At 40.6% G+C, this 27,604-nt stretch overlaps 2 protein-coding genes across 3 annotated transcripts in view; one reads left to right on the top strand and one right to left on the bottom strand.

Moving 5' to 3' along the window:
* The window catches only part of cntn4 (contactin 4), a 214,013-nt gene extending 210,287 nt beyond the window's left edge, over positions 1-3,726 (top strand). The window contains exon 23 of the mRNA XM_049573046.1: positions 165-3,726. Coding sequence (XP_049429003.1) covers positions 165-256 — 92 coding nt within the window. The 3' untranslated portion in view covers positions 257-3,726. The remainder of the gene's footprint in view (positions 1-164) is intronic.
* Positions 3,727-5,224: 1,498 nt separating this feature from the next.
* Positions 5,225-27,604, bottom strand: part of LOC125886649 (band 4.1-like protein 1) — a 111,691-nt gene continuing 89,311 nt past the window's right edge. Inside the window, exons 15-25 of one of the 2 annotated variants that reach the window (XM_049573004.1) lie at positions 27,343-27,492; positions 25,994-26,080; positions 24,273-25,691; positions 21,321-21,371; positions 19,696-20,055; positions 19,117-19,245; positions 13,085-13,144; positions 9,878-9,973; positions 9,512-9,592; positions 9,267-9,392; positions 5,225-8,312 (exon numbers count right to left, since the gene is read on the bottom strand). In XM_049573004.1, the coding sequence (XP_049428961.1) occupies positions 8,307-8,312; positions 9,267-9,392; positions 9,512-9,592; positions 9,878-9,973; positions 13,085-13,144; positions 19,117-19,245; positions 19,696-20,055; positions 21,321-21,371; positions 24,273-25,691; positions 25,994-26,080; positions 27,343-27,492 (2,565 nt within the window). In that variant the 3' untranslated portion in view covers positions 5,225-8,306. The remainder of the gene's footprint in view (positions 8,313-9,266; positions 9,393-9,511; positions 9,593-9,877; positions 9,974-13,084; positions 13,145-19,116; positions 19,246-19,695; positions 20,056-21,320; positions 21,372-24,272; positions 25,692-25,993; positions 26,081-27,342; positions 27,493-27,604) is intronic. The other variant, XM_049573005.1, reaches the window with a different exon arrangement.

Genomic DNA, 27,604 nt, shown 5'->3' with positions numbered 1-27,604 from the left:
GTAATAACTCAAGCATTTTTTGGAAATGAATGTTTTCAGCTTGTAATTACTAAAGCAGGCTAGAGAGGCGGCTGATACAAGAAATGAAATGCCAAAAAGTCTGTGTTTTCTTTCCCCCCACAGCGAGCAGACTAACAGCCTTGTTCTTTTCAATACCTTTTCAGGCCCAAACGCAGTCGGCTCAGCGTCCAAGGTCTCCACTCTATCAGCCCTCAGTACAATAGCACTGTCTTTCACAGCCCGGACATCTTTATGACAAACAGCTCCCAGCAGACGTTGCATCTGATATGAAGACAGCTCCACGGCGGAACGCAAACACAGCCCACTCTGGTGTAACTAGATCCATTCATTTAGATTTTAGAGGCAGAGGGAAGAAATAAAAAACAAAAAAAAACATGCCATTGAGATGACAGGGAACGAGTCCCCTTCAGCACCCAGGCTAAGTAAAGGAGATTGAGCGATGTCGTGACTATGTTGTTACCAAAGCAGCTTTCATAAGAAAAAAAATAAAATAAAGAGAAAAATGTCTTATATGCATCTTTTTGTATGACATGTTGAGCTTTTTATAGATTTTTTTTCCTTAATCAATTTGAAGTCAGTCTGGGCTTACTGGGGTGAGAACAATTAAGTGCATGGCAAATAACATCATCAAATTTTCCAGTCTGGAGGTTAAGAATGTGATTTGATGGAGCACCTTTTATCTTCTAAAGTAAGATGATACATGTAACTTTGGTTCTAACAAACTGAAGTGGTTTCTTTTTCTTCAAGTGAATTAACTGTTAACTGTTACATCTCTGCATTTCCGTTTCTGCAATATTTTACAAATATTTCACTCGAAGGACTTCATCGACATGGGTGTTTGTCATTATTGGTCATCTCATCAAGTGCTGCAGGTGAAGAGAGGATCAGCATTTAAAATGATCTGTCTCCAGACAGCACATGCTAATGCTTTACAATACTGGTCAAGTGTTAGCCTTAGCAAACTGAATGAAGTTAGCCATCTTTAATGTTTTCAAAAAAGTTCACTCTAAAGTTTTCTTTTTATATCTCATGAGAAAAAGAGAAAACAACACTAGCTTCAGGCTGTGCACATTCATCAAATAATGCTAACTGTCGCTAATACCGTATAGGATAGGTGGGATTTTTAAACTTTGTTTTAATGCAATATTCACATTCCATATGTAAATTGAGTTATGAGTCATTATAATTATTCCTCCTGTCCATACTGGCCCTTTATAGTATGACTGCACTGCGCAAGATGTGGCTAACATGAGGCTTTAGCTGTCTGAGTTAGCAAAATCAAATAGCTTTTTCACCTTTTTTTGTTTGTTTGTTTGTTTGTTTTTGTAAGCCCCTGTGCCAGTAATAGCCATAGCCAGAGGCTGTCCATACAGCTGTCCTGACAGTTGTATGTACGTCTGTCTGTACTTAAGTTTGCCCCATTCTTGTGGATGCGATATCTCAAAAACATCTTGAGGGAATTCCTCCAAATGTGGCACAAATGTCCACTTGGACGTAATGATAAATTGATAAGATTTTGGTGGACAAAGGTCAAGGCCAGTGTGACCTTGCATCCATCTAATTCTCATGAAGGCAATAACTCAAGAAGGCCTTGAGGGATTTTTCTCAAATTTGGCACAAATTCCACTTTGACTCAAGAATATACTGATGAGAATTTGGTGGTTGAAAGTCAAAGGTCAAGGTCACTGTGACCTCACAAAACATGTTTTTGGCCATAAATCAGGAATTTTCACACAAATGTCACATGTCTAATAGAATAAAATGATGAAGTTATGACTTATTTATTTTTTTAATTTAAAAGGTCAAAGGTCAACTTTAATGTGACGACATAATGTTCTACAAAAACATTTTTCTGGCCATTACTCAGCATCATATCTCAGGAACAGAAGGGGAGACTTTTGGTCAGATACTGAATTGATGTTTGCGAAGCATCCATGCTTTTTAAAGTTATTAATGTAAACTGTAACTGCAAATTGATTGGTTTGTGGAGGAATACTGCGAGGCGGTGACTCTAGTTTTCATACAAAATCCCCTAATTGTGTTCTTTCAAATGCTTTCTTGCTGCAACCTAGCAGAAGGATGTGTCCTGTAAGTTTGTTGCTAGGATGATACAATGACAATAAACCTACGCTACGAACTATACAAAGATACCAACTTGATTTTGTTAATTGAAGAATTCTGAAGTTTATTATTGGCTTCCGCTGAACTGTAAATTACATTATAAGTGCATAGGGATTGCTTCATGGACAAATAAATGATGACAGCAATCAATAGCTCTGTCAGCATACATGTAAAATAAATGCCAAACTTGTCCTTTAACGTGCTTTATGTAGATGCATTCACATGCCATGTTTTTGATGTCAGTCATATTGGGGGAGGTGACAAACAGTGCTGCACTGAGCAAAACTGGTGTCCCTGGCAACACCCCCCAACAAAATTTAGGTGAACTGCATTGCCAGGTCTACAGACCAACTGTTAACATTATCATTAGATCTTTGGATAATGTTTCCCTCAGTTTCTTTCAAAAAAAAAAAAATAAATAAATAAAAAAATATATATATATTTTTTTTTTTTCTGGGGGGTGGGGGGCTCTTTGTGGTGCCATAGAGGTTGTCTGTGTCACCTATAGCAAAATCCGCCATTGGTGACAAAGAATTCCCAAAAAGTCGATGGGGTCCTTAAAGCCATCCATGTGATATTTACTGACCTTGTTACCAGAAATAGCAGCATGCTGTTTTGGAGAACATCTCCCCTGGGTTCCTCGACCTTGGCCATTGAACTGCACTGGTGACCGGACCCTTGTGGCTGTCTCATGCTCCTCATTCTTTCAGTTAGCCCTGTGTCTAGAGCTATTCTTTGCCTTCTGTGTGCCTCATCATATGTTCAAAATCCTCAGGTCCTTAAAGAGCCTTAACTTATCACATGTATATCAAAAACATTAGAAACATAGAACTATGAAGCAGCCGCGGTGATGTTTACATGCTGCTGTGTTGATAGATACTGTATGTGATTGGGATCGGGAGGGGGGGGGGGCAGCATCCTTTGTGCAATGCTGAGGATACCGAGGTTAGTTTGAATGGCATTCCGCTGTTTCGCATGGGATATTGGCAATATATGAGGCCTGGTGCATTTTTATAGGTGTGTATTCTTATTAAAAGACAATGCTGCTGATCTTTTCCTTTTCCCATAGTCTCCTGATGCCATGTGGGACTGCTGTGCTACAGACGTACAGTGCAGTCTGTATGTAGCTTGTAATCCAGTTAAGTAGTTTGTACTTTGAAGGGAAGTGTGCTGTAGGCTACTGGGTCTTGCTCAGAATCATGCATCAAAGATGTGTAATATACTGTTTTGTACACTTCAAATCATTTATATAAAAGAACCTTTCTAAAGAGATGATTTACTTGGTTTTTATGTAATAACTCTGTTTCATACTGTAGCTAACTGTTGCTCAGCATGACTGTGCTTTGTCCTCTATCTTCTGTCCATCTGCAAACCGACTGAATGGCTTTAGGAACATGCAAGGTCCATGCATCCGATAGGTTTGTGTATACTGTATGTGTACCATGAAATCTGAACCACGTCTATCAGCTCCATGTCTATGCTTCTGTCTCAGTCAGCCCTTCTGCGATGTACTGGGTCTACTGTCCATATACGCTCTACATGAGGGTTTCCTCTGTTGCTGTTTGTTGTTTATACTGTGTTAATAAAGACTATTGATTTATAGAACAATGTCAAGCTCTGTTGGTCCGTCCGTCAATACATGTGACCTATGTGAGAACTGGCATATAAGAAATAATCTTCCTCTGGACATGGCATTTGTTCAGAATAATTAAATGGCAAAAAAAAAAAATGAATTTCACAGTCAGTTAAGGGAGGTAGATACTCATTTACCATTTACTAAAGGTGTATTCCAGTCATTTTGTGTGGCAATGGTCAAAACTGAAGCAGCAAAGCCCAGGGTGTGCACGGCCCTGATACAGTTGCTAGGAGGCCAACAATAGTGCTTTAAGCAGCTGTCATTCACTCATTCTTTAAGCTAGCATGGAGATAGTAGTACTAAAGGATGTCTTAGGTTGTCTTATTTCAGAAGATTATATTATGTCGGCATTGCTTGTCAAAAAAGAAGGTTAAAGGCTCCCAAGGTGGGCTAAATTTTGACAAAGGAACCGCTTGCATGGCCATTTTCAAAGGGCTCCCTTGAACTCTTTGATTCAGAGATTTCTGAATGAAAATGTGTTCTATGGGTACCCACAAGTCTCTTCTAAATCTTGAGAAATGCTTGTTCCCAATATTGTATTGTTCCTTAAAACAATGTTACCCTTTAAATTAAAGGTGTATAACCAGCCTATTTGAAGAACAACGTATAGATACATAACACAATAAAACAGCATTGTTGTGGAACTCAGAATGTAAAAACTGTACCCCTATAAGTCTAAGCACATCAGACAGTTAGTCATATTTACTGTGAAATAAGAAATCAAAGTATATCAGTATGTGATTCCTTAATTCTCCTTACTAAAAGTTCAACGAGCTTATACTCCACCAGCATAATCAACTTTTGGCTTTTGGTTCTGGCGTGTCACCCCAAGAATTTTAGTGGCCCCATGTGGCCACCCTGGGGTGCCACTGTACTTCCTATGATGCAACATGTTGCCATCTCATGGTTAGACTCTCTATGCATTGTAAATGACCACAGTTTACAAACTCAAAAGGCTTTCTGTTAAAAATGTGTAGTCAGCCTGGGATAATCCAGTATGACATCAGTATGACATCATCAGGGGTTATTTCCTCAGACTTGATAAAGCTTGCCCAGAGCCACAGAGCACATTATACTGCTGCTTTCATAGGTGTAGAAATACTCCTCATGACTAGTGAACTGATCTTGATGTGCAAAATCTGTGATATGCACCTTTCAAGAAAAGTGGTCAAAGTAGTAAATCTCCTGTATAGTTTTTTCTGACCATTAATAATATGAAAAACTATTGTATTTTCTGTTAATGTGCAAGTACTTATGAGTGAAGTGAAGCAGAAAATGCACTAGATGGCACCAACAGCTCAAAAATCTTCTTAAAATTTGCACCCCAGTTATATGTGCTGATTTTGTCCATAAGATGGCAGTACAAAACAAGATATATTTCCTTTTGTTTCCTTACAATAACAATACCATCCATTCCTCTTATATTACAAAAACAATTTATTACATATGATGAATTATTAATATATGAAAGCCATATAATTAAGTAAATAAGAATACATTTTTCCCAAGTTCTTTATTATAGGTAACTGATCAAAATGAAATCCCTCTCCCCTCTTTTTGGAATCAGAGACAATGTTTGAATCATACTGAGACATTTATTTATGCATGTATGTTTTCCATTTAGACTGAATGCAAATACAGCAAATACACACCACCAAGCACTAGGGGAATGTAGAGCAAAAGGCAGTGGAGAATTGAAGGTGGAGGCTAAAGAGCGGAGCAGTTTTGATGCTCTTCACGGAGGGGAAAAAAAGCTCATATCCATAATCTGAACTATGCCAGTTCTCTACCTTAATGGGGCCAATAAATGTTTTCATCTCGCTGAGGACTCAACAGATCGGAATTGAAGAGACTTCTTCGTCTCCGCGCTCAATGTCACATTCTTTACAAGACAGTAATTCACTTTCAAGACGGCTCCTCTTCACCTTAGACGGAGAGAAGAGGTCGCCTCTACATCTGTCTGGTGGTGATTAACAGCACTTTGAGCAGAGCACTGATAACTAGCTCCTGCTCTGATAACAGCAAACATAAGGCACCCATTCATGCTGTCCTTCGGATTATACATACTGCCTCAACTTAAAACACATCCCTGCTCCTGTCAGTTTCTACATAGTTTACAGGATAATACACAGAAGTATGGATATTTATATATAAATACAGGCCCTCCATCCTTCAACTCACCACCTCGCCCACAGCACACAACGCCTCTCCTGATGCCTACAGTTGTTTCTCTTCCATCAGTAATGTGTCAAATTCTACAGCAAAGATAGGTCATTTTTTTCCCAACAGTTTACAGTATGTGCTGCTATCATTGCAAGCCAAGTGCCTTCACAACAGTCCAGTGTCATATGACCATAAAATAAAATAAAATAGAATATACAAATAATCAGTTTGGGGAATCTCATTTCCTCAGACACATCAAACAGCAGGTCGACAGTTTCAAGTCGGGACGGGAGGATTCGACGACGAGGGCAACAAAGCCATGGCCACAAGTGTTTGAAAAGCTCCTTTGAATATCACTAACTCCGTGTTATAGGTTTTGGTTACGCTTCGGTACACATGAGAGTTCACAGTTTTCTCCCTTTAGAGGACAGAGGATAAGAATAATGGCTGCTTATTGCAAATCTCACAGGCAGTGCGCTTCACTGCTTCGGTTAACAGTAGCACAAAGTTAACAATGACGGCAACACGGCTAACATGGGTCAGGCTCCATCAGAGGGATTCTTATGTATGATAAGTGATGCATAGTATATTATTAAAGGATACATGTCATGTGACGGGCCAACAGGTTTTGTGGATAGACGGCGCTTCATGTGTGTCACACTATGAGTCTCGGCTTTGTCTGTCGGGGGAACAGGGAGGAGAAAGCACAGGGCCTCACATTCACCACTCCTATAAATACAATTACAAACTCATACAGCATAACTTAAAAGAGTTAATCCAACAGAAAACATAAAAGTACCCACATTAATCTTGTGGTTTTGAACATTTCAGCCAGTGTTTGTAAACATGCACATGATTTGAAACTGGAAAATTAATTTTTCAATTGGTTTCTGAAGTTGCTGTTTGAAGCTGCTTTGATTATTTTTTTAAACCACAAATTATTTTAAATGTTGAATGAACAGCACACAGGCAACACACATAAAAACCCTCAATTCATTGTATTTCTCCTCATTGCATCACAACTCCTTTCTAGACCTCTCTGATTAACTTGCTGTGTTTCAATGGAGATCTCACAAAGTGACAGCACAAAGAAAATAAAGCTCTTTCACAAAGAGCGGGTTCATACTATAAGACTGAAACGTCCAAAACACAAGAATAACATACAAACTCTGTTTCATGATGGAAGTCAGTAAAATCAAATGAAAACATACCAGCACATCTCTGAAACTTATTAGATAAAACATCATTTATATTAAAATATCTCTAAAAATCCTATAACTGTGCCCAAAACGTGTGACCAGCATTTCTTTAGGTAGATGGCAAGTTGACGACAAAATGAGAACAGTGAACGGGGGGAATGGGACGAGGACAGTGTATGTTGGAGACTGGTACCAAAGCAGAGCTCCAGCTGTCCACCAAAGTGTCACGCAGCTGTCCCTCTTCAGTGGACTCCATCGTGTGTCCACTACTCATTGGCCCAGTGATTTATACAGTTTCTCCTTGGTGCTCAGTCCCATCATCTCTTATGGATTTCAAATGTAGATATGTCTGTGTATGTTTTTTTTCATTCCCTCTGCTATTTTTTAATTGAATCATGCAGATTATAATCATCTGATATTATACATATTTCATAAACAAGCAAACACTGGACATAAATTAGATCCTCTATAGATAAAAATGTAAAAAGCTAATAAGACAGCTGTTGATTATACTGAGGGTGTCACAGCCAGGAGGTGGCAACATCGAGCAAAAGGCTGCCTCTTGCCACTCTGCTCCAACCTCCCCACCCCACCACCAGCATTGTCCCCATCCTTCAACTCAACTCTCCTCTGCTCTTATACCTTATTCATATTATATCTGACAGATGTTTGGTGGCTTTACAACTGAAACAAGTCATTTGTGAGGGAAGGGTGTTGAGGCTACGGGGTTGTGTTTAGGGTTAAAGGAGTCAAAATATATTCGATTAAATAATATGGAAGTAAAGTTCCAGACAAATGACTCTTACAGAGGTGAAATCAAATAGCTCTGGCCGGGCTTCACTTTCAATCTCGCATCGCCCCACTTGCTTAAACCAAGTGGTAAATCGTCCAATAGAAGACGTTTCCTGCTTCGTAAGGAGGTGGAGGGCTGGGATGGGCCAAGAGGCCGGGTTGGGTCAGAGGCCGAGTCACAGTTGGTTTGTCTAAAGGGACAGAAGTGGAGGTCTACTGCTTCATGGAATGCAGTCTGTTCTCGTGTCGGCGTTTACACAGGCGGGGTAGAGAGTCCTCGTATCTGGGTGGTGGCGTACTGCGGGGGCGGGGCAGGAGACACACAGCTGGAGGATCCTCTCCTGTCCCCCCGTCTCAGGAGCCACCATGGCCGATCAGGACTGCAACAAGACAACGACACAAAAATCATTTATCATCACACATGAAAATGGATGGAAAAGAGAGGGCCCCGAGCACAAAGGTGTAAAAGGCCCTCCTACATGTGTAAGACACTTAGTGGTCATTTTGCATCTCTGTAGTCATTTTGTACCTTCTCGTTGATGTTTTGTGTCTTTAATGTGTCTTTTTTGACCTTTAGTGATCGTTTTGCATCTGCTTGTAGTTATTTTCTCTATCTCGGTAGTACCTTGATCAACATTTTAATGTGAAATGTTAACAGCCACTTCAAACAGGGGCTCTGGCTCAGGGACACTTAGCAAAGGTGGGACCAAATCATTGTTTTGCAAGTCACAAGTAATTTTTTACCTGCATGTTTTGCATACTGCAGTACAGTTTTTTGTACTACAGTATGCATTTGTACAGGAACAAAATGATCGCTGGTTTCATTTTGTCCAACTGCTGCTCAGCAAAATAACATTAGTTCTTCGTGGCTCTCTCCTGCAACTTGATTGAACGCTGTCGGATTGGTTCAGACAAAGTGGATCTGACGAATTAAGCGTCAACTTGCTGGAAATGAACAGCGCTAATGTTAGCTGATTCAGGAAGTGAACTGATTCGTGGGACACTTTTAAAATAACATTCTTTTTAGTCTTTTGCCTTGGGGGGAAATTAATTAAGTATTTTCAAGTCAAAAGTTTAAAGTCAAAGTGAAGTCACCACTCATTAGCTTTAAAGTCCAAGTTGTCTTAAGTCATAAAATTTGTGACTGGAGTCTGACTCGAGTCTAAGTCATGTGACTCGAGTCCACACCTCCGTGTCGTGGGCCCTGGACTTGTGTCTGGTAGGCCCATTCAGTAATTAATCCAAACGCACATGATCTAGATAATAGTGATCTTGTAATCTGCACTCTGATGACATGACCAGACAGCCAACACTATAGGAGTCAGTAGAGATACCTCTGCCTGCTGCTGCTGCTGCTGCAGCTCCTCAGTGGGAGACTCTGTTTCCCTGATAACCACTGCTTTTGTCACCAGCATGTCGGGGTGCTGCTGCTTGGCCTCTTGGATTGCCATCGCGAGGGCCTGAGGACATGAAACATTGACGCACAGGTCATAAACCTCACATATTGGCTTCCTGTGCCTTATGACTTATTGAACATACAGTGAAAGTGTTGCAGTATTTCTGTAATACTCCTCCTCACCTGATGTTGGTCCACATCATCGTCTCCTGTGATTATAATCCTTTTCTCGATTCTGGTCTCTGAGTAGCCTCCTTTCACAGTCTGCATAGAAAAAAACTTAACTTTCATGAATCATCACTGGAGTTTAGGACACTACATAGTGTAGTAATTGAATCTTAAATATATTTGTTTTTCTTGTCATTTAAATGTCAATAAAAAAATTAATTATTTACATCTATCACTTCTGTTTGTTTCTGTCATCTCCTCCAATATGTCGATAAGGAGGGATGAGACATATCTAAGAGTATACAATAACATACAGATGTGGTGGGCTGACTCCAACCTCCAGTCATTAAACAGTAACCATGGGAACAGATAAGGTGTTACCTTGGTAACTTGAGTTGTGGTTGCTGAGGTGACACTCTCAGAGGTGATGGTCAGCGGGGACACAACAGACTCCCTCCCCTGGATTCCAGCTTTTACCTGCAGCACATTCATTAGACGGGAGTCATACACACATGGGGGGACACACTGCAGACACACACACCAGCACACACATGCTCATGAGACAACATGTCTGCGTCTCAGCTGGGGGGGTCTAAACCTCCTGGGGTGAGTATCACAGCTGGGAATTGGAAGGAGCCTTCTGACATGATACTTCTTTGATGTTATGTGTGTCAGACACTTTCTCATTTCCTTCACGCCACCAGTGGGTCAAACATCAGAGGGACAGAAGCATCCCTCCATTTTACAGGTACTCCGGTGATTTACTATTGCAAACAACTAAAATTGGGGTACTCACAAGAAACAGATTTCTCAAAACATGGTCGGAATTGAAGCTTGAGAGCCCGAAATATCCTGACCTCTACTCCCCAGTATGGATCCAATTCCAGCTCCATTTCCCATAATTTGTCTTTTGTTAGGTCTTTTCTGACCAGTAAATACCTGTGTCACTGAAGAGTTGCACCATAGCGCATTGTGTGGATCCTTGAGCTCTAACCAATGTGTTGAATTATTTGCTTCCTCATAAAACATCTGCAATCCAAGTATTTTAAATCTAGCACTATTTGTAGCCATGTTCAGTAGCTTGCAGTCCTCCTCTTGTCTTGCCTGTCTTTGCTGGTGCATTGCTGCATATTTTGGTGAATTACGTCACCTGTACATCAGTGGTATAGCAAAAAAAAAAAACTGGCAGAAGTGGGTGAAACAATCTCATAGAAAAGTTGAAGGTTTTCATTAACTTTCAAACCCTCTGGAAGTCAAAGCAGTACAGCTTATAAACTAACATCTGAATATGTAACAGCAACGATAAATCAGTTCTGCTATGCGGCTCACGGTGCTGGCGAGCGGTTGAGAGTGACATGAAAAACAATAATGCTTTTCACAATGGATGTCTCTGGAAGATATGCTACATCATAGGGATAGTTTGGATCTTTTGAAGTGGGGTTGTATGGGGTACTTATCCATAGTCAGTGTATCACGTGCACTAGATGTCAGACAGCATGGCCCCGGTTTGGAGAAGCAGGCAGAAATACAGACACAGAAGCTGAGCAGTGTACTGTTGTGGATGGGGGGCAGTGGCAAAATATACTACCTAAAAAATGTCCTTCCTAAAAAAAAAAAAATATCAACATCAGTTGAAGTGTACGCTATACCTAAACCATTTTCACTGCTTTTCCTTAATGTCAGACAGCAATTTCTAAACTGAGGCTATTACCTGTATATTGCTCTCTTCAAAGCCAGGCTCCATTGAGAAAAACACTGATTTAATATCTCTCAATACATGAGCTGCCGGTTTCCCCCGTCCACAGCAGTTCATTACATAGCTTCCATGTCAGCACTCCTGCCACTTATCTAAACTGGGGTGTCCTGACCGACATCCACTATGCGTATTACACTGACTAAGGATATGTACCCCCAGATAACGGCACTTCAAAAAATGCAAACTATCCCTTTAAGACGGACCCCATCTGGAAAGAAGTAATAAGGGAGGCAAACAACCTGGTGAAGAACTGCGACAGAACTCAGAACTAAAAACGGCTCATCTAACTTGGAAAGAGGCACAGCATGCTGCACAAGATAGTACCAGATGGAAGCAGACAGTCTCAGCCTTATGTTCCACAGGCGATGAAGACAATTAAGTAAGTAAGTACTCATAAAATAACAGCTCTGCAGCTTTGTTAGTGGTCAAGAACTTCATGGAAACCTTCAAGACACCACACTCACAGTATGTTAACAAGTTGTTCACCTACTGACAGGAAATAAAAGTTTAAGAAATACACCAAATATAATGAGCTCTAATATTGTCATAGTGTTATTATTCCAGACACTGATAGTATAATGGATTCTTCTACTCATTTAAATTTTGGCATCTACGTTCTCAGAAAACTGAGTCATTATTTTGACATCAAATAGATGCAAGTCTTGTGAACATTTGGCTCTCACACACACACAGTTACTACTACCGTTATTCATTTTGACACTTATTCAGAAGGATATGAATCTAAAGCTACTATTACCTTTCTTGCATTTCACACAGCACTTAGAAAAAATGTGAACATCCACAACTCCTGCCTCCCTCCAAAGTCCCATCCCCCTCCTCCTGCAACTCCACCTCCCTCCAAAGGCCTACCACCCCCTCCTCCATTACGTCCTCATTACGTCCAAGGCTATTCAAGAGAAAGCTGAGACACGGGGTCAAACATTGGGAGGATTACACATGCGCAGTAACATCTGGTCTGCACTTATTCACTGTCACCCTCCAGAATCGCAGCTCAAGTTACACTGCGCATGTGCAATCCCCCCATGTTTGACCCCGTGTCTCAGCCTTCTCTTGAATAGCCTTGATTACGTCTATGATAGACATAGGCGTTGGCAAGGTAACATTAGATACAGGGAAGAGGAGAGCGAGTGTAACGTTACAACCAAGACAGTCAAATGCAACCCCGGAGATTTAAAACTCAACCAGAGTCAGTGATGACCGATGAGTTGTAGAATAAGGTTACAGTGCTAACGTTAGATAGTAGCATTAACGTTACTAGTAAGTGGAAACGCACAAGGAAGATAACGTTAATGTTACAGAGGCTACGCTACAGTAGGCTAATGTTAGCCATTAGCAACTGGATGCTGTGTTGCCATATACAGTATAACGTTATAGCCTTTGTTACATTACAGGCAAACTAAAAATACCGGTCCAACAGAAACTCCGCAACCATCTTGACCCTTTTTAGCTCAGTTACGCCAGCGGTTACGTCAGTCGGAGGCCTCCACGTGAGGAAGACAGACAGGACGCTCTGCCAATCATTGCATTCAATCCGAATGCAATGATCGGTGGGCGTTTTCTTATAACCATATGAGAAGGGTATAAGTTTGTATCTCTGGTGGAATTCACTTACATTTTAGTGTGCCATCAGCTTATTAATAGCATTTTAACCTAAACAAAGAAAAGCATAAAATTTCCAGAAATAGGAAAGTGTTGCTTTAAGTCCAAGGTCACGTAGGAAGACAGCAACAGACCAATGGCTCAAGTTTCTTACCCTGCCACCAAACACACATATTGTCACACTTATGTATTTCCTCTGTAAAGATACTTACAGGGGAGCCATTTTCTTTAAGGGCAGCAGGCGCCTCTAGTGGGCTGACCACTCCATAGTTCTGAAGGAGAGAGAAAACAGAGTCTTCGTTAACTTCCTGATGTGAAGTAAGTCCAGCTACATCAATATACAATGGGTGATCATTCAAGGAAGCATTACTTCAATCAGTATATTAGAAATACACATCCATAATAAGGGAGCCACACTATTTTTGGGTACCAGTTGAAAGCAGCAGACGATAAACAGACATAGTTGTGCTTTAATACAAACTGGTTGTGGTGAACATGTTAACTAACAGTTACTTGTTTGGAGCAAATATGGAGCAATATCACTCATAAAATGTAAGTCCAATTTCCTCTCTCCTTTCAGACCCCCATCTGCTAAATGCTCCTGTATGTTTACCAGCTAGTCTCTACCTGTGTCTGTCTGCTGTTTGGTGCTGAGCAGGTAGCATACAGTGGGTTTTAAGAGCTTTTTCTCTTAAAACAGCTTCCTGCTGCGGCCAAAAACAATGCTATAAGAGCGGTGAGATGAAACAACAACAGTAAAACAGAGGGGAGCTGCAGATTCAGGCGATAACTCTCACTGCTGGTGACCTCTTTCACATTGTCATAGTGTTTTCACTTTGTCATTTGTACAGACGTCCTGAGAGGCAAGGTAGAACATTTTTGCAGGCAATGTTGGCCAAAACTTAAACCTAAAAGTTTATCTTCTTCACAGGGGATATTGACTACATAGGACTTATTATCTCCTACTGAGGAGACAAACTTTTAGGCTTAATCGTGCATGGAAACGTAGACATGTGCTGCATTTGAGTGAACTTTCAGTGCCCTTTGTATGGTGCACTGAGTGCTTCATTCTGCAAAGCTTTCTCATTCTCAAAACAGCTATATTGAGTCTAACAATTCATGTCATACATAGAATATAAACTTAATATAAACTTAGGTTTCAGTCAATATTTTCCGCAAAAAAAAAAAAAAAAAATCAATCCACCTTGCCTTCAGGGCTTCCATACATATGATTTTATCACTGCAAGCAACCCCTTTCACAATACACAGTCACTTGCTCCAGTTTCTTGTATAAAAATATGGATTGTTACAGCTTCAAAGACGTCATGTTCCTATCCATACTGCACACTAATTCTATACAGGATGTATCATATACTGATTGTTACAGCAGTTAGTATGCAAAACTAAAACAACGCTATAAGAGCGGTGAGATGAAACAAGAACAAGGCCCTTTACCATTTTATACTGACAGGAAATAATACACTATGTGTGACGCAGATCAGTGTCAATTAAACTGCTACTCTGGAGAGCTACTGACAATTCCACTTCACAAAGAGACATCAGAATGCTTTTCCAAAGATTAAATTGCAGTATAGGAGACTAGTGTGTAACAGCACACTCAAAAATTGGCAGTGTTTAGTATGAAACCGTCTGCTTTGATTGATTTTTTTTGTGCCTACACTCCACATACTCAAAAGCAGCTGGGAGTCAGCATGTAGTACAGATCTGGGACCCAATTGTTATAGCAGACATTCTTATGTGTCATGACAGGAAAATAATAGGTGTATTAATAACCTCACTACACTGATTGCCCATTATTTTGAATATAATATAGATAAATACAATTTAATAATTATAAATCACTTATAAGGCCATCCATGGTCTGGCTCCAGATTATATTAAGGAACTTTAAACACCTTACAGCCAGGCCAAGCCCCAAGATTCACTGATTAAAGCCTTTAAGGTGTCCCACAAACTAGTTTTGGCGACGGAGCCTCGATTTTAAAACAGCGTTTCCCTCAGTGTGAGATCAGCAGACTCAACTGCAGCTTTTAAGTAGATCCTTCAAACTCACTTTTACAAAAAGGCCTCCACTTAGCACTGCTATTATATGGTGTTTTATTATCCTTCTATTATCATTACATATTGAAAGTGGTCTAAGTATCCTCATCATGTTAGTTTTTTTATATATACACCTCAAAATATTTTGGACACTTATCCGTCTTAAATTCATTTCTCATGAGATCATCTCTTATATTGGCATCTTTTGTTGTTATTTCCTTTACTTAAATTTCAACTGCTTTATATGAGCTCTTACCCACATTTTACCACTATCTGTTTATGGATGTATGGGCTCAGCCACTTTGATATACGTGCTCTCATTCTATTAATTACTGTTTGTCATAAAGGGAGGGCTAATATAGGTTTCTGGGTTTTTATTTTTTTATTCTGTGAATCTTATAATCTAAAAAGTACTTTGTGCAAAGTTTAAAAAGCTGCATAAATAATAATAATACTGACAATAATAATAATAATACTAACCGTACTACTACTAATAAAAATAATAATTATTATTATTGTATCAAATAAAATAACAATAATGATAGTATCACTATTATTATTATCATCATTAGCAGTAGTAGAGGTAGTAGTAGTATTGTTAGTATTATTTATTTTATTCTATTTTATTTTATTTATTTATTTTATTTTATTGTATCTTATTTAATTTAATTTCATTTCATTTCATTTTCTTCTTTTATTATCTTATTTCAATTAATTTTATTTTATTCAAGAATGCACTGCAGTTAGTTGTAACAATAGCAGGGCCCTGGTTTGGACTTCTTCCACAGCAGACATTTTGGAATGTCACTGCAGAAAAAGCATGGGCGTTACTGATAATATAAATAACAAGGCCATTCCACTGAGGTGAGCCTAGTATTGTGCACGCTGGCTCATACTGTTGTGGCTTACTGAGACACTCGGTGGAACCAAGCCATCATTAGCAAATTAGTTTCACCTGTGCTTCTCCTGCTGTGACGAGCCAAAATGTCTGCAGTGATGAAGCTCTTTTGTTGATGCTGGCTCAGTGACAGGGCTCACTGGAGCCGTTATTAGTCATGTCATTGGAGCCAATGTCATTAGTTACACCTGTGGTTAAAAAGTCAAAATGCCTGTCTGTGGAAGCACAAGCAGGAAACAACAGACACTGCTGCTGGTGAGGTTCAGTGTGTTAACTCTTTGTCTTTTAGTACCTTTGTGATAACACCACTGGGGTAGTTATCTGCGACATGCTAAAAGGTGGAGTCATAGAGTCAGCAAACTGATACAGTATTGCTGGGTCAGTTAAAGCTTGAGTGTAATGCATTGAGCAAGGCTGTGTTTTACTGCCCGTAGAAACAATTTTATAAGAGGGAGCTGTTCTATCAAAAACTACAGTCTCACTTTAGAGCAACTAAAAGGACCTATGGAAACATATCTCCTGTGTAGTATTTAGCCTATTACATCCACATGCACTACCCTCATCTATTAATATCAAAATATTCTAACTGATTAGGTGTCATACAAAAGACACTTTGAAAAATATGACATAATCTCCTTAGCTTTATGTAAGAGGAGTCCTTGCACATTTTTGCCTAATTGAGTTGTGAAAGGCTTCGCACTGACAACATATTCCATAATCATGACTCACAATCAAACCAATAACAGCATGTGTGTACTTGATGAATTTTATATGAAGGCAGTCCTCAAGCAGAACAAATTTTTTTCAAAGTCTGGTGGCACTCAAATTCAAAAGCAGTCACAAACAGGCAGACAGCTGGCAGCAGCCGAGCCTTTGTGCTGTTGCTGAGTGCCTCGACAGATGTGACATGGCTCCCTCTGCTGGCTCAACAATGTCAGTGCCGGAGATCTTTGTCTGCCTGTCGATGACGTCAACTTTCATTCACTGCAGAGGCACACTCATTTTTTCCCCCCAAAAGATGTCTTACTCTGATGTCTTCAGAAAATTGGACTTAACACTGATCTGGCACTTCAAAGGCACCCACTCCACATCATTGCCTGAGTTCATCCACACCATTAGCTGAATGGCTAAAGAGCCCTGCAATGATTACATTTTAATAAGGCACCTGTGGGATAGTCAGCCAGCACTCAAATCTTTGCCTCTGGAGATGAATGGTATTCACCCCTGCTTTCATCATCCTCATTAATACACTGTCAATACTTTAATCACTCCATAATGATCCTATAATGTCATTCCTGTCTGGGGAATATGGGCTTCATGTCACCGAGGCCTAGAGAAAATGTTTCCTCCTCTAATCAAGACCAACTCTGCAAAAACATTTTCAAGTCTTTTTTTTTGTTGAGTGACTGAAGGGATTGATCCTATGAGTACTGTTCTCACTTGCCCTTCCTATTAATGCTGTAGCATGAAATGTACCTGCATTATTATCTATAATAATGACAGAAAGAAGGAACAAGAGCAAACCAAAAAGGAATATACGATGAATTCAAGTTTACCAAAAGTGAAAAAAACAGCACAGTCCATAAGAACATTAAAGAAATAGTTGGACATTTTGGGATATACGTTTATTCCTCGGTAGCATTAGATAGTATGATACCACTCTCTTGTCTGTTGGTAAAATATGAAGCCATAGCCAGCAGCAGGTTAGCTAAGCTTACCATGAAGACTAAAAATAGAGGGAAACAGCGAGCCTGGCTCTGCCCGATTGAAACAATATCTGCTCACCAGCACCTCTAAAACTCACTGACTAACTTGATACATCTTGTTTGTGAGATTCATACAAAAACAGAAGTGAGAAAACAACAGCACTTGGCCAAGAGAATTCATCTGGCACATTACAGCCTCTACAACCATAATATATAATTTTTACACTTTGGTCTTTGTATGGATTAAAAAGAACAAGATGTAACTTCATTAGTGAGATTTAGAGGTGTTGGAAGGTGGATTTTGTCATTTTCAGGCTTCTAAGCTAGCAGCCTGGTAAAGAACATTGAACAGACAAATATGACAACGATCAATCGTCTCATCTGAGCAAATACCTTCCAAAATGTCAAACTATTTCTTCAACAAGTCTGAATAAAAATATGCATCTGACTTCAAGGGGATACTTTTTGGTTGAAAACTTAAAACGAAACTTTCAATTTTCAACCAGCTTTGCATCATAACAATGTGGGTAGTATGTGTAAATGAAGTATGTTAAATTTTCATCCATCTTGCCAGCGCCCAGATCTCCCTGCTCATTTGCAAGCTAAAATCTGCCGGACGCTGGCTCTAGGGCTGCTGCTCAGACTACAGATTGTACTTGCGCATTTTAATATGCCCATCAGCACAACAGAAAGAGTACAGAAGGGGATTGAGTTTGAAAGAGAAAGACACCTCTCTCTCTTTCAAACTCAGACCAAACTCAGAAACTGTAAAACTACACAGTGCTGATAGAATTTAAAAAAAAAAGAGTCTGTAACTGTGTTGCCTCTTGCCTGCAATGTCTTTAGAAACATATTTTATTGAACTGTTTAGCTGTAATACAAGAATTTGCAAACAGGAAGTGGGCACCATACTATTTCCTGGAAACACAGGCGGATAAAACTGAGATCAAACAGTAAAAATAAGCAGATAAGATGATCAAATAACAACTAAGATTCTGTTAGTATGTTGCTTATTTCACACCTAAAATATTTTCAGAAACATATTTTAGTGTACTGTTTCACTGTAATACGAGTGTTTGTTATTGGCCAGCCACCATATTGTTTTTGAACAAGCCGAAACCAACGTGCATTACATGACCCATCAGCAGGAGCACTAACTGGTCTGGTGTGACACAGTGCATTTTTGTAGTTGTAGTTTTCTTACCTCATGGGCAAAAGTGAATGCCACAGCCATTTTTCTGTTTTCTCTGATCATATAGCACCAATTTCAATTTCAAAGGATCTGTCTCTTTATACTGCGTAGAAGACCCAGTTTTATGAAAAGACCATCATTCCAGGAGTAAAACACTTTTGTTAGTGCACTAAAAGCAGTAAAAATTATAGTTTACCGAAATAATGTTTGCAAAAGAGTTTCAGGTAATAGTAAGGCCCGTTGCTATTGTTGATTATCATTACACATGCAGCAAATGACAATAAAACAAACAGTGATAAACCAAAGGCAGCAGATGTGTGAATCTACAGCAGCACATTCTACATGACACTACAGTAAGGTTTGCTTATATTGTTATTGTTGCTTTACCTGCGGTGAGACATTCATGATGTTGGGGTGGACCTCCGATCCGTTCGTATGTGTCTCCGTCTTAGAGTCAGCCCTCTTCAGCATATGGGCCATGCTCACAGCATTGGGATCTTTCTTTGCCACAGGAGGCTGTGTGAAACACAAACAGCACAGTTAAGCCAAACATCGACAACATGTCTTAACAGAAAGCGGCGCTTTGCTAACAAGCAGCATGTTTTTCCAGAACAAAGCATTTGAAAACTGCTACTTTAAAGAAACAAACACTGAAGTACAATGGTTTTTATTGGACTATTCAGCTTGATGACAGCGTGCAAATGATGATGCAGCAGGGAAGTCAAAGAAACACTGACACAAATAAAATGAGTGAAAAACTCATGACTTAATGCATCAAGAAAGAGAACAAGACATGTAAAGTGTGAAACAAAATTGAAAAATTAAAAAAAGTAACAAATTCAAACAATGGCAAATGGTCCAACGAAAAACCAAAAAAAAAGCTGCAGGAGGTTATGGCACCAAGTCCAGCCAGGCAGGGTGAATCCAGTGGGTGATGATGAGGAAGGACGAATACATTCATTCTACCTCATGATGTGTTCCCTCCTCTGGGAGCTTTTCCTCTATGGGAGACTTGTCCCGGGAGCCCATTAGACGTGCAGAGTAGAACCTGGATGTCTCCTCAAAGTCCTCCCGGCCCACCTCGGGCTGTCGCTCCCTCTCTCCCAGCTCCGACATGCCCTTAGAGAAATCCTCCACGCCAGAGTGGAGGTCCATGATGACGGTGAAGTCAACCTCGGCCTCCAGGCTGGACGTGGAGCTGACCGTCATACTGGAGCACTTGCGCTCGATGCCGAGATGAGTTTCCCTCATGCAGGCCACCGTGTCCCGCTCCTGCTCCTCCTCTGAGGGTAAGCTCGGCTGAGGCCTCCTGTCCCCGAGTTCCTTCTGAGGTAGGTACAGACATGGGATCACCACACTAAGGTTACATAACGGCAGACTGATGGATGATGGAGACGAAATGGAATAGTGTGGAGGCATCGTCCTTATGTTTGAGGGTTTCGTGTTTGCTGGGATTCATGGAGGATTTAAAATCAAAGCTATTGTACATGCAAGTATCCTGAATATACAGTAGGAAAAATACAGGGCATGCAATCTGTCAGAAATAAAAAGCTGAATGACTGTAGGATGATGAATAGGGTTTGAATCACATCAGTGGCTCCAAACTTAGAGAACTCTCTGAGAGGTCGCAAGATAAATTTGAATTAAAACAAAATATATAATTCGACGGCACAAAATTAAAACTTTATTTTATTCTTTGTTGTGATTACTCGACCATATATGCTGACTACACACGTCATCAAATGTATGGTTTCTGTGAAAGTTATTTTTTGTAAAAGTTCCAAACAGTAGCTTTAAAACTGATATATGAGGATGCAGCTAAATCCAACAATGATGGCGGAAAAAAACTGCTAACGTTAAAGTCCTTTTGTACATAGACAAAATAAAGTTTATTGTCTTATCAAAATGAACGAGTGCAGCATATATGTTTTTTAGGTAATATGTAGGTTCTATGACAAGGACTTCTTGCGTGAAAATAATCCCCATTAAAAAGTCAGAAAATGAAGGCCGAAAGTAAATGTTACATGCAGTTTTCCAGTCAGCCTGAAAACTTTATAACTTTATTCTCAACATTACAGCCTCTGGAGTCACTACTGTCTGTATCTGTTCAAATAAAACAAAGATTAAAAAACTACAGAGATGTAAGCTGTGATGAGAGGTCAGAAGTGAAACAGCTCTGTTTTAAAGGATCAAAGGGCTGGGAACCACTTTTTTATAATGAAGCTCCTGAGGCAGCTAATTTAAAGTAATGCCACTTATATTAATTACATGTACACTAGCTAATTAGATCACAGTAAAAACTGGATCATGCCAGTAATAGCAGAGTGCAAGGCAATTGGTTTTCCACCTACACATTCAATCCAAACTCATGATGATGGATGACTGCTGCTGAGTAGCCATTGTAAACTAACACACTTCATCTTTTATAGCTTCTGGCTATTTTGTTTTTGATATATAAATATATATATAATATACCAGGAGAAACTGGTGCAGTCAGTTCAGGGGTATGCAGTTTACCCGTGAGGGATGCAGAGAGGAAAAGAGATGATGGGTGGAGTATATGGAGGTGGGTTTAAATGAGAATGAATAACCTTGAAATCAGCAAACGGCTCTTCATAAATGGCAGGAGTAGAGACAGGCTCCTGCAGGGGGAAGCAGAGGAAAGAGCAGAGAGAGCATCTGAAGGTTAGCACAAGCTGAAGTGACCAGTGGACTGACAGGCCACAACACAAACAGAGACCTTAACAGCAGAGCTTGAGTGGAGCCTGAAAATGTGAGCTTAGTGAGTTCTGACTACAAAATAGTTCAGTCCCAGCCTAAACTGGGATCGTGGTGCACTGCTCAGTGAGACTCTGAATCTGGTTATAGCCACACATTTCAAAGTAGCTGATAATTCTGTGTTTTTAAAGTCTCAAAAGTCTGGGTGAAGCAAAAATAAATTTGTGTTCTGAGTTTGTCACACCACACAAAAAGTGTGTGATTAACCACCAAGCCCAATATGAATGATTAAAACACAGCCAAGTTCAAAATTGTGGGGAAAAAAATAGAAAAAGTCATCAGTATTCTTTGCTCAGAAATGCCGGGTGCGCGTCCACTAAAGGGCTGAGCTGAAGAACAAGCTGCATCAAAGCTACAGGTTCTCTTTAGCAGCTAACCCAGTTGCACAAAGCGCACACACCTTGAGCCAAAGTACTCGTTAGCCACTGTGCTGCTACAGACTCTCATTAGCAGCTAAGTCAGTAGCGCAAAGCCCTTTTTTAAAAGATCATTTTTAAAGCTTTTTTTGTCTCTATGATTGTGCAGCGAGAGAGAGTGGGACAGGGAATTGAACCTGTGGCACTACAATACCCTATGCCTATATGGGGCACACACTCAACCAGGTGAGCTGGAGGCGAAAGAACTAGTTAGCTGCTGCGCTGCAGTCAACTCTCGTTAGCAACTAACCCAACAGCGCAAAGCACACCCACTTTAAGCTAAAGGACTAGCTAGCTACTGTGCAGCAAAAGCTAAAGTTAGCACAAAGCACAGCAGCAAACAGCAGCTGCTGTGCCATGTAGCTAATTCTGACTGAAAGACTGAAAGGTACGTACACGACTGCTATTTTTCTTGTTTTATTTGATTGATTTTATTAGACTGAATGAGCTAGAAGAGCTTGTGGAACATATTAAATTCAGTTGTTACACATGAGGGGTGAAAGAAACAACAGTGATGCCAGCAAGCTTGCTAGCTTGCTAATAAATATTGTGAAATGTGATGTTATTGATACATTTTCCTCCATTCCATGCTAGTTTCCTGACTCACTGCTAGTCAGGTAGTCATTTCTTTCATATTGGTCGAAGCTGTGACATTGAATGGGAGTAAATGGTGGACGAATATTCACCAGTGGCCATACCCTAACTCGGCAATTCAGGGCTTTATTGTCCCCAGTCTTCCCACGTTTTCAACAAGTATTTTCTAACATTACTGATTTTACTTCACCCAGACTTAAATGACTCAAACCCAAGTTTAGGGGAGAAATTCAGTCAGACCCAAACAAAACCCACTGAGTCTGTTCACATCCAGACAGGTCAAATGGATTCAGGCACAAATTTCAAGCACTACTCCACAGTAATATACAGCAACACAGTTTAGAGGACAGAAAAGAGGTGAGCTCACTGCAACAAAAACAACAACATCTACAGCCAGGTTTATTTGTTAGAATTAGCAGAGGCAGGACAAGAGAATCATGCAGTTTGTATCATGAGCAGGTTTTCAGCATAGCAGCAGCCACTCATTGACCAACTGAGAAAGTGTTGCAACACTACGCACCTTGAATTTCAATGAGGGAGTATTCAAATGCTATTGTCATATAATAATGTTAAATGTCCAATAAAAGGTGCAGGGGTGTATTTCAAAGCCTGTTAAAATGACTGTGCGAATGGGTCCGCACGTTTGGTGGAGCACCTAATATTTTTCCCACACTCGAGTTCAATGTGATCTTGATATGACTGTCACTCGCCAGTGAGGTTGTTCACACACTGAGAGCTACGCAACACCTCTTCTCATGCCTGTTTAATCCAATATATGCAAGAGCTTGACTCAGATGAAAAGGTGGGAAATGATGAAAGCTGTCATGTCTATTCACTTTAAATTCCTTTCATTCCGGTGCCAAAGGCGTGCAGGCTCCTAATGATACCAACAGTGAAATGAAAGCAGCAAATCTGACTGTGTCAGGCACTGAGCTGTGGTGTCTGACTGCTCACTGCCTGCTGGGGTATCACAGTTGGAGGAACCAATGTGTTTACATCACCACTTCGTTTTCTATCCAGAGGAGAATAATGCATTTGATTTATGATTTACCTATCGGAAGGTTTGAGGGATATTTTGTAAATTCTGTTGACAGAAGTTCATCAATTTGATGTAGTTTCTCAATTATTTGTGCGCAAACCAATTCTATACTCCATTTATCTATAATTTTGGGAATAATAGCTGTCTGTTGCAATGTAATGGATGGCAGTACTTTTCACCCTTTATTCCTCAAATTTGTATGCAATAAATTGTTTGTTTTGTACTTCCAGTTTGAAAATGGCACAGAGATGTGCAAAAATCATCAGAGCGATGATAATATGTAAGCTTTTCTTTCCTTGACGTGAGCTGGAAAGAAATCTGAGGCTTACAATTCAGAAACGGTGAAGACAAACCAACAACCAAAACATGAGATATTGATTTCTTTGTCTCTTTTTTTTTGTAAACTTCACAGCCAGTGGTGAGCTGTACAGATTTGCCAGGCAGTGTGGTGCATGTTGTGGGGGGGGGGGCAATGGGAAGGGATAGATTGGGTTGCCATATGGGAAAATGTCCAAACTTTTTGACAGATTTTTGCCACAAGACGGAGCAAAAGTACCGCTCCGCCTGCTCTTCAAACAGGCACGAACAGGTAAGATGGATGAGTGTTTCAAGTCACTGAAAACGTAGAAAAAAAGAAAAATGGCGTGCGAGTCTGTCTGAAGCTCATGCGATGCTTTAATTCCAATGACTGAATAGCAGATGCCAAGCAGAGTTACCGAGTGTCTCTTCTTGGCTGCATCCAGGCTCGGCTCCCTGCCGGCATTTCGGCTGTTCCGCAGTATTAGTCCAGACTCCCGTGCCTTCTGTGTTTTCACTGGCGGGGCTGGGGGAGCCATCTTAGGAAGCACTGAAATCTTTGAGCCGAAGGACTGACTCTCTGTAGGTCCTCTACCAGACTGGTAGCTATCATCGTGATGTTCTGCTTTAGCGATACCCTCCAGATCTGCTGCAAATGCTGGATGGAAGGTGGCGGCATCAGTCCAAGCGAGGTCTGAGGATCCCTCTGGAGAGCCCACCGACCAGCGGTATTCTCTTCTCATGAGCCGTGTGGGCTCATCCTGTCCTGTCCTGTCCCTTTCATCCTTACACGCTATGCTCTTTGACCGCTCTGGCTTGAGAGGAACAATCCTGGTGATTTCCGACTGGTAGCTGCTGCCTGACAGTCGGTGGAAAGATGTCCTCTGACCTCTGTCTCCCAGGAAACCCTCAATATCCTCTCCCCCAGAACTACTGATCTTTCTCTCATGTGTCCTGACCTGTCGCAGTTTCACCTCAGCTAGCTCCTTGTTGTCAATAAGGCCCTTTCCTCGCACCTTCATCACATACTCCCCTTTACCACCTGCTAATGAACTATCGTGTTCTATCTTTCTTGGTCCGTTCACTGAGCCTAAATCAATATCAGCTGGCCCAGCCTGACTCACTTTTCTCTTTACCTGCTCTGTTCCTTGAGTGGAGACCTCCCTGCTTTCTCCTATTGATATATCCTCTTGTTGGCTGTCTTTATAGACCCTGACAGACTGATCCTTTCCTGATCCCTCATCATCTTTTATCATCCCCCCCAGGGATGACTCGCAATGATTTCCTGTTTTAGAGGTTTTTGCTGGACTGTTGTCCGAGTCTGAGCCCTCATTTTCTTCTTCAGTAGAATCACTGCTTCCTTTCCTGTAGATGAGCTCACCAGGCATTCCCAGATTTAAGCTCTGGGGTCTCCTCTTTTTCCTTGGATTAGAAGCTGTGCGTTCCTTTATCTGGCGCGAGCCTGGAGCCACATCGCTGTTTGCCTCAGGGTCTGAGGCTTGAGACGGTTTACTTTGAGATTTGTCTTTAGAGGAGTCTGCATTCTCGGATAATTGAATCATAAAACGACTTTTGTTCGTCAGCCGAGGTTCACAGCATTCATCTGCCTCCCTGGATGTTTTTGTTGATGGAAATTCATCAATATGGCTTTTCATTTCTTTTCTGTCATACCCTGTTAGCTCTTTATGTATCATCTTGGTAACGTCTATCTCTTTTTCAAGCTCCTTTTTCTCCCATGAGGAATCAGATGTGAGAGATTTGTTCTTTTCTTCTGCCTTCCAGTCATGGTCCTGTTGATAAGTTTCTTGTTTTTCAATCAATACCCACTCCTCAGAGCCCTACATGTTGGTATAGATTAAACACAGTTAGACACGCCAAGCACAAGTGCTGCAAATAATGAAATCTACAGTCATTTGAATCACAGAAAAGAGAACAAAATGTACAAACGGTAGAGAAGGTACCCAAGTTTTGGTAAACATGAATTTGCATTTAGGGAACTGTTGGACAGTATGTGGTGGCGTTTTCTTATACAGATGGGCATATGAATGATAGGGATGCACGGTAGGCGGTGCATTTCACCAAACCACAAATGTTATAAATAGTAAGCCATCATGAAAAGGAGGAGTGAAAGATGTGCAACCTCAGGTGAAGTCACCAGAGTCTTCTGGACGAAACCCTCAACAGACAGGCTGTTAACAGGGTCCTTTCCCACTGCTCGGCCCACCAACTGGCCGACAAGAGGCAGAGGAGAGAGTTTAAAAGAGAAGGAAGAACAGCTGTTAGAGCTTGGACTCAAAATGAGGGAGTAAATTAGTAAGATGCACAATAAAAACATTTCATGCAAAAGCGAGAAAATGAGAAAGGCAGACAGAATCAGTGCTAACAGGACTTCACTGAGTTATTCTGAAGAAACTTTTTAATGAACTTCAAACTAAAATCATGCAATCCCACGGACCTGACAGCCACCAAATCCACATAACCAAATCAGCAGACATTTGCAATGCAAATATTTTTTTTTCCCTGTAACTACATCAAAGAGTTGAGTTCGAATGAATCTTTTGGAAACCGTCAAGAGCACAGAGACTTCCCCAGCCTTCGACTGTCAGTCAAACAGAATAATACCCCCCCTCCCTCTTACCTGGAATGAGACACATGGGAGATTACATTTTCTGCTGCAGACAACGCTTGACATTCTATGGGTTTAATCTGATCATCCCAGACAGCAGATGAGAGATTGTGTGAAGACAACTTAGGCAACGGCAAAAACCAAACTATCCTATCCTAAGAGTACAATCTCAGTGCTCTATCTTCAAAAGCCTAATTACCAAAATGTGATCAAAGCTCAAGAGCTTTCGTGATCTGGCATAAAGAAAACTGTGTCACTGTTAGGCAATCAAGGAAAATAAAAAAAAAGATAACTGATAATTATTTCTCAAGTGCCTCACATTGAGTAAATCTCAAAAACATCTTGACACTAATCTCATCAAGATGCTTCCTTCTGTGCTACTTGTCAGTCATCTTCGAGTACCTCAGAGATTTTGTCAGAATAATTTGGGTACACAAGAGAGAGTCAGAATACACTTCATTACACACATGTCTTAAAATAAACTGCAGATTTTTTAATTTTCCTCCTGTGAGCAATAGCATCTTTGCACAGGAGATAGGTGTTTGAACTGCCTATAGGACAAAAATTAAACAGCCATGACTACCTTCACCAACCATATTGTGCATCTTCAGGCTTGAATTATTCAAATGAAAAGAGCATACAAAAAACATGCAAAACAAGTTTCTCTATGTGATAAAAATATGACCTGTTTAGCCTTGAGTCAAGTAGCAAAGAGAGGAATTCAACATGGCAGTGCCCAGATGGGAATATTAATGCCCTCTAATGGAATGTCAAGCATCACAGTTTGCTGGATTTGAGATATTGACCATAGTAGACTTAAGAGCCCACATTACCCCACCCCACTAGCGTAAGCCCCTACTCACAGCCTTCTTCTCTGGTGTGCCTGTCGGTGAGGTGGCTGACAGACGTTTCTCGCGGTAAGACAGCTTGCTGTTAGGCTCCCTCAGGGCTCTCTTTAGCTCGTTGATGCTGGCCTGGTGCTTCAGCAAGACGTCCTTTGACTTATCAAGAAACTGGAGGGAAATGTGCGGAAGACGGGACAAAAAAGACGGGTAGAGAAGCGTGCATAGATTAGTGGGATGTCAGCATCTTTTTTTCACATCAACACATCTGATGACTGATGAC

Source organism: Epinephelus fuscoguttatus, linkage group LG1 (assembly GCF_011397635.1).
Source record: "Epinephelus fuscoguttatus linkage group LG1, E.fuscoguttatus.final_Chr_v1".
Taxonomy (NCBI): Eukaryota; Metazoa; Chordata; class Actinopteri; order Perciformes; family Serranidae; genus Epinephelus; species Epinephelus fuscoguttatus.
This window is presented reverse-complemented; position numbering and strand designations above follow the sequence as displayed.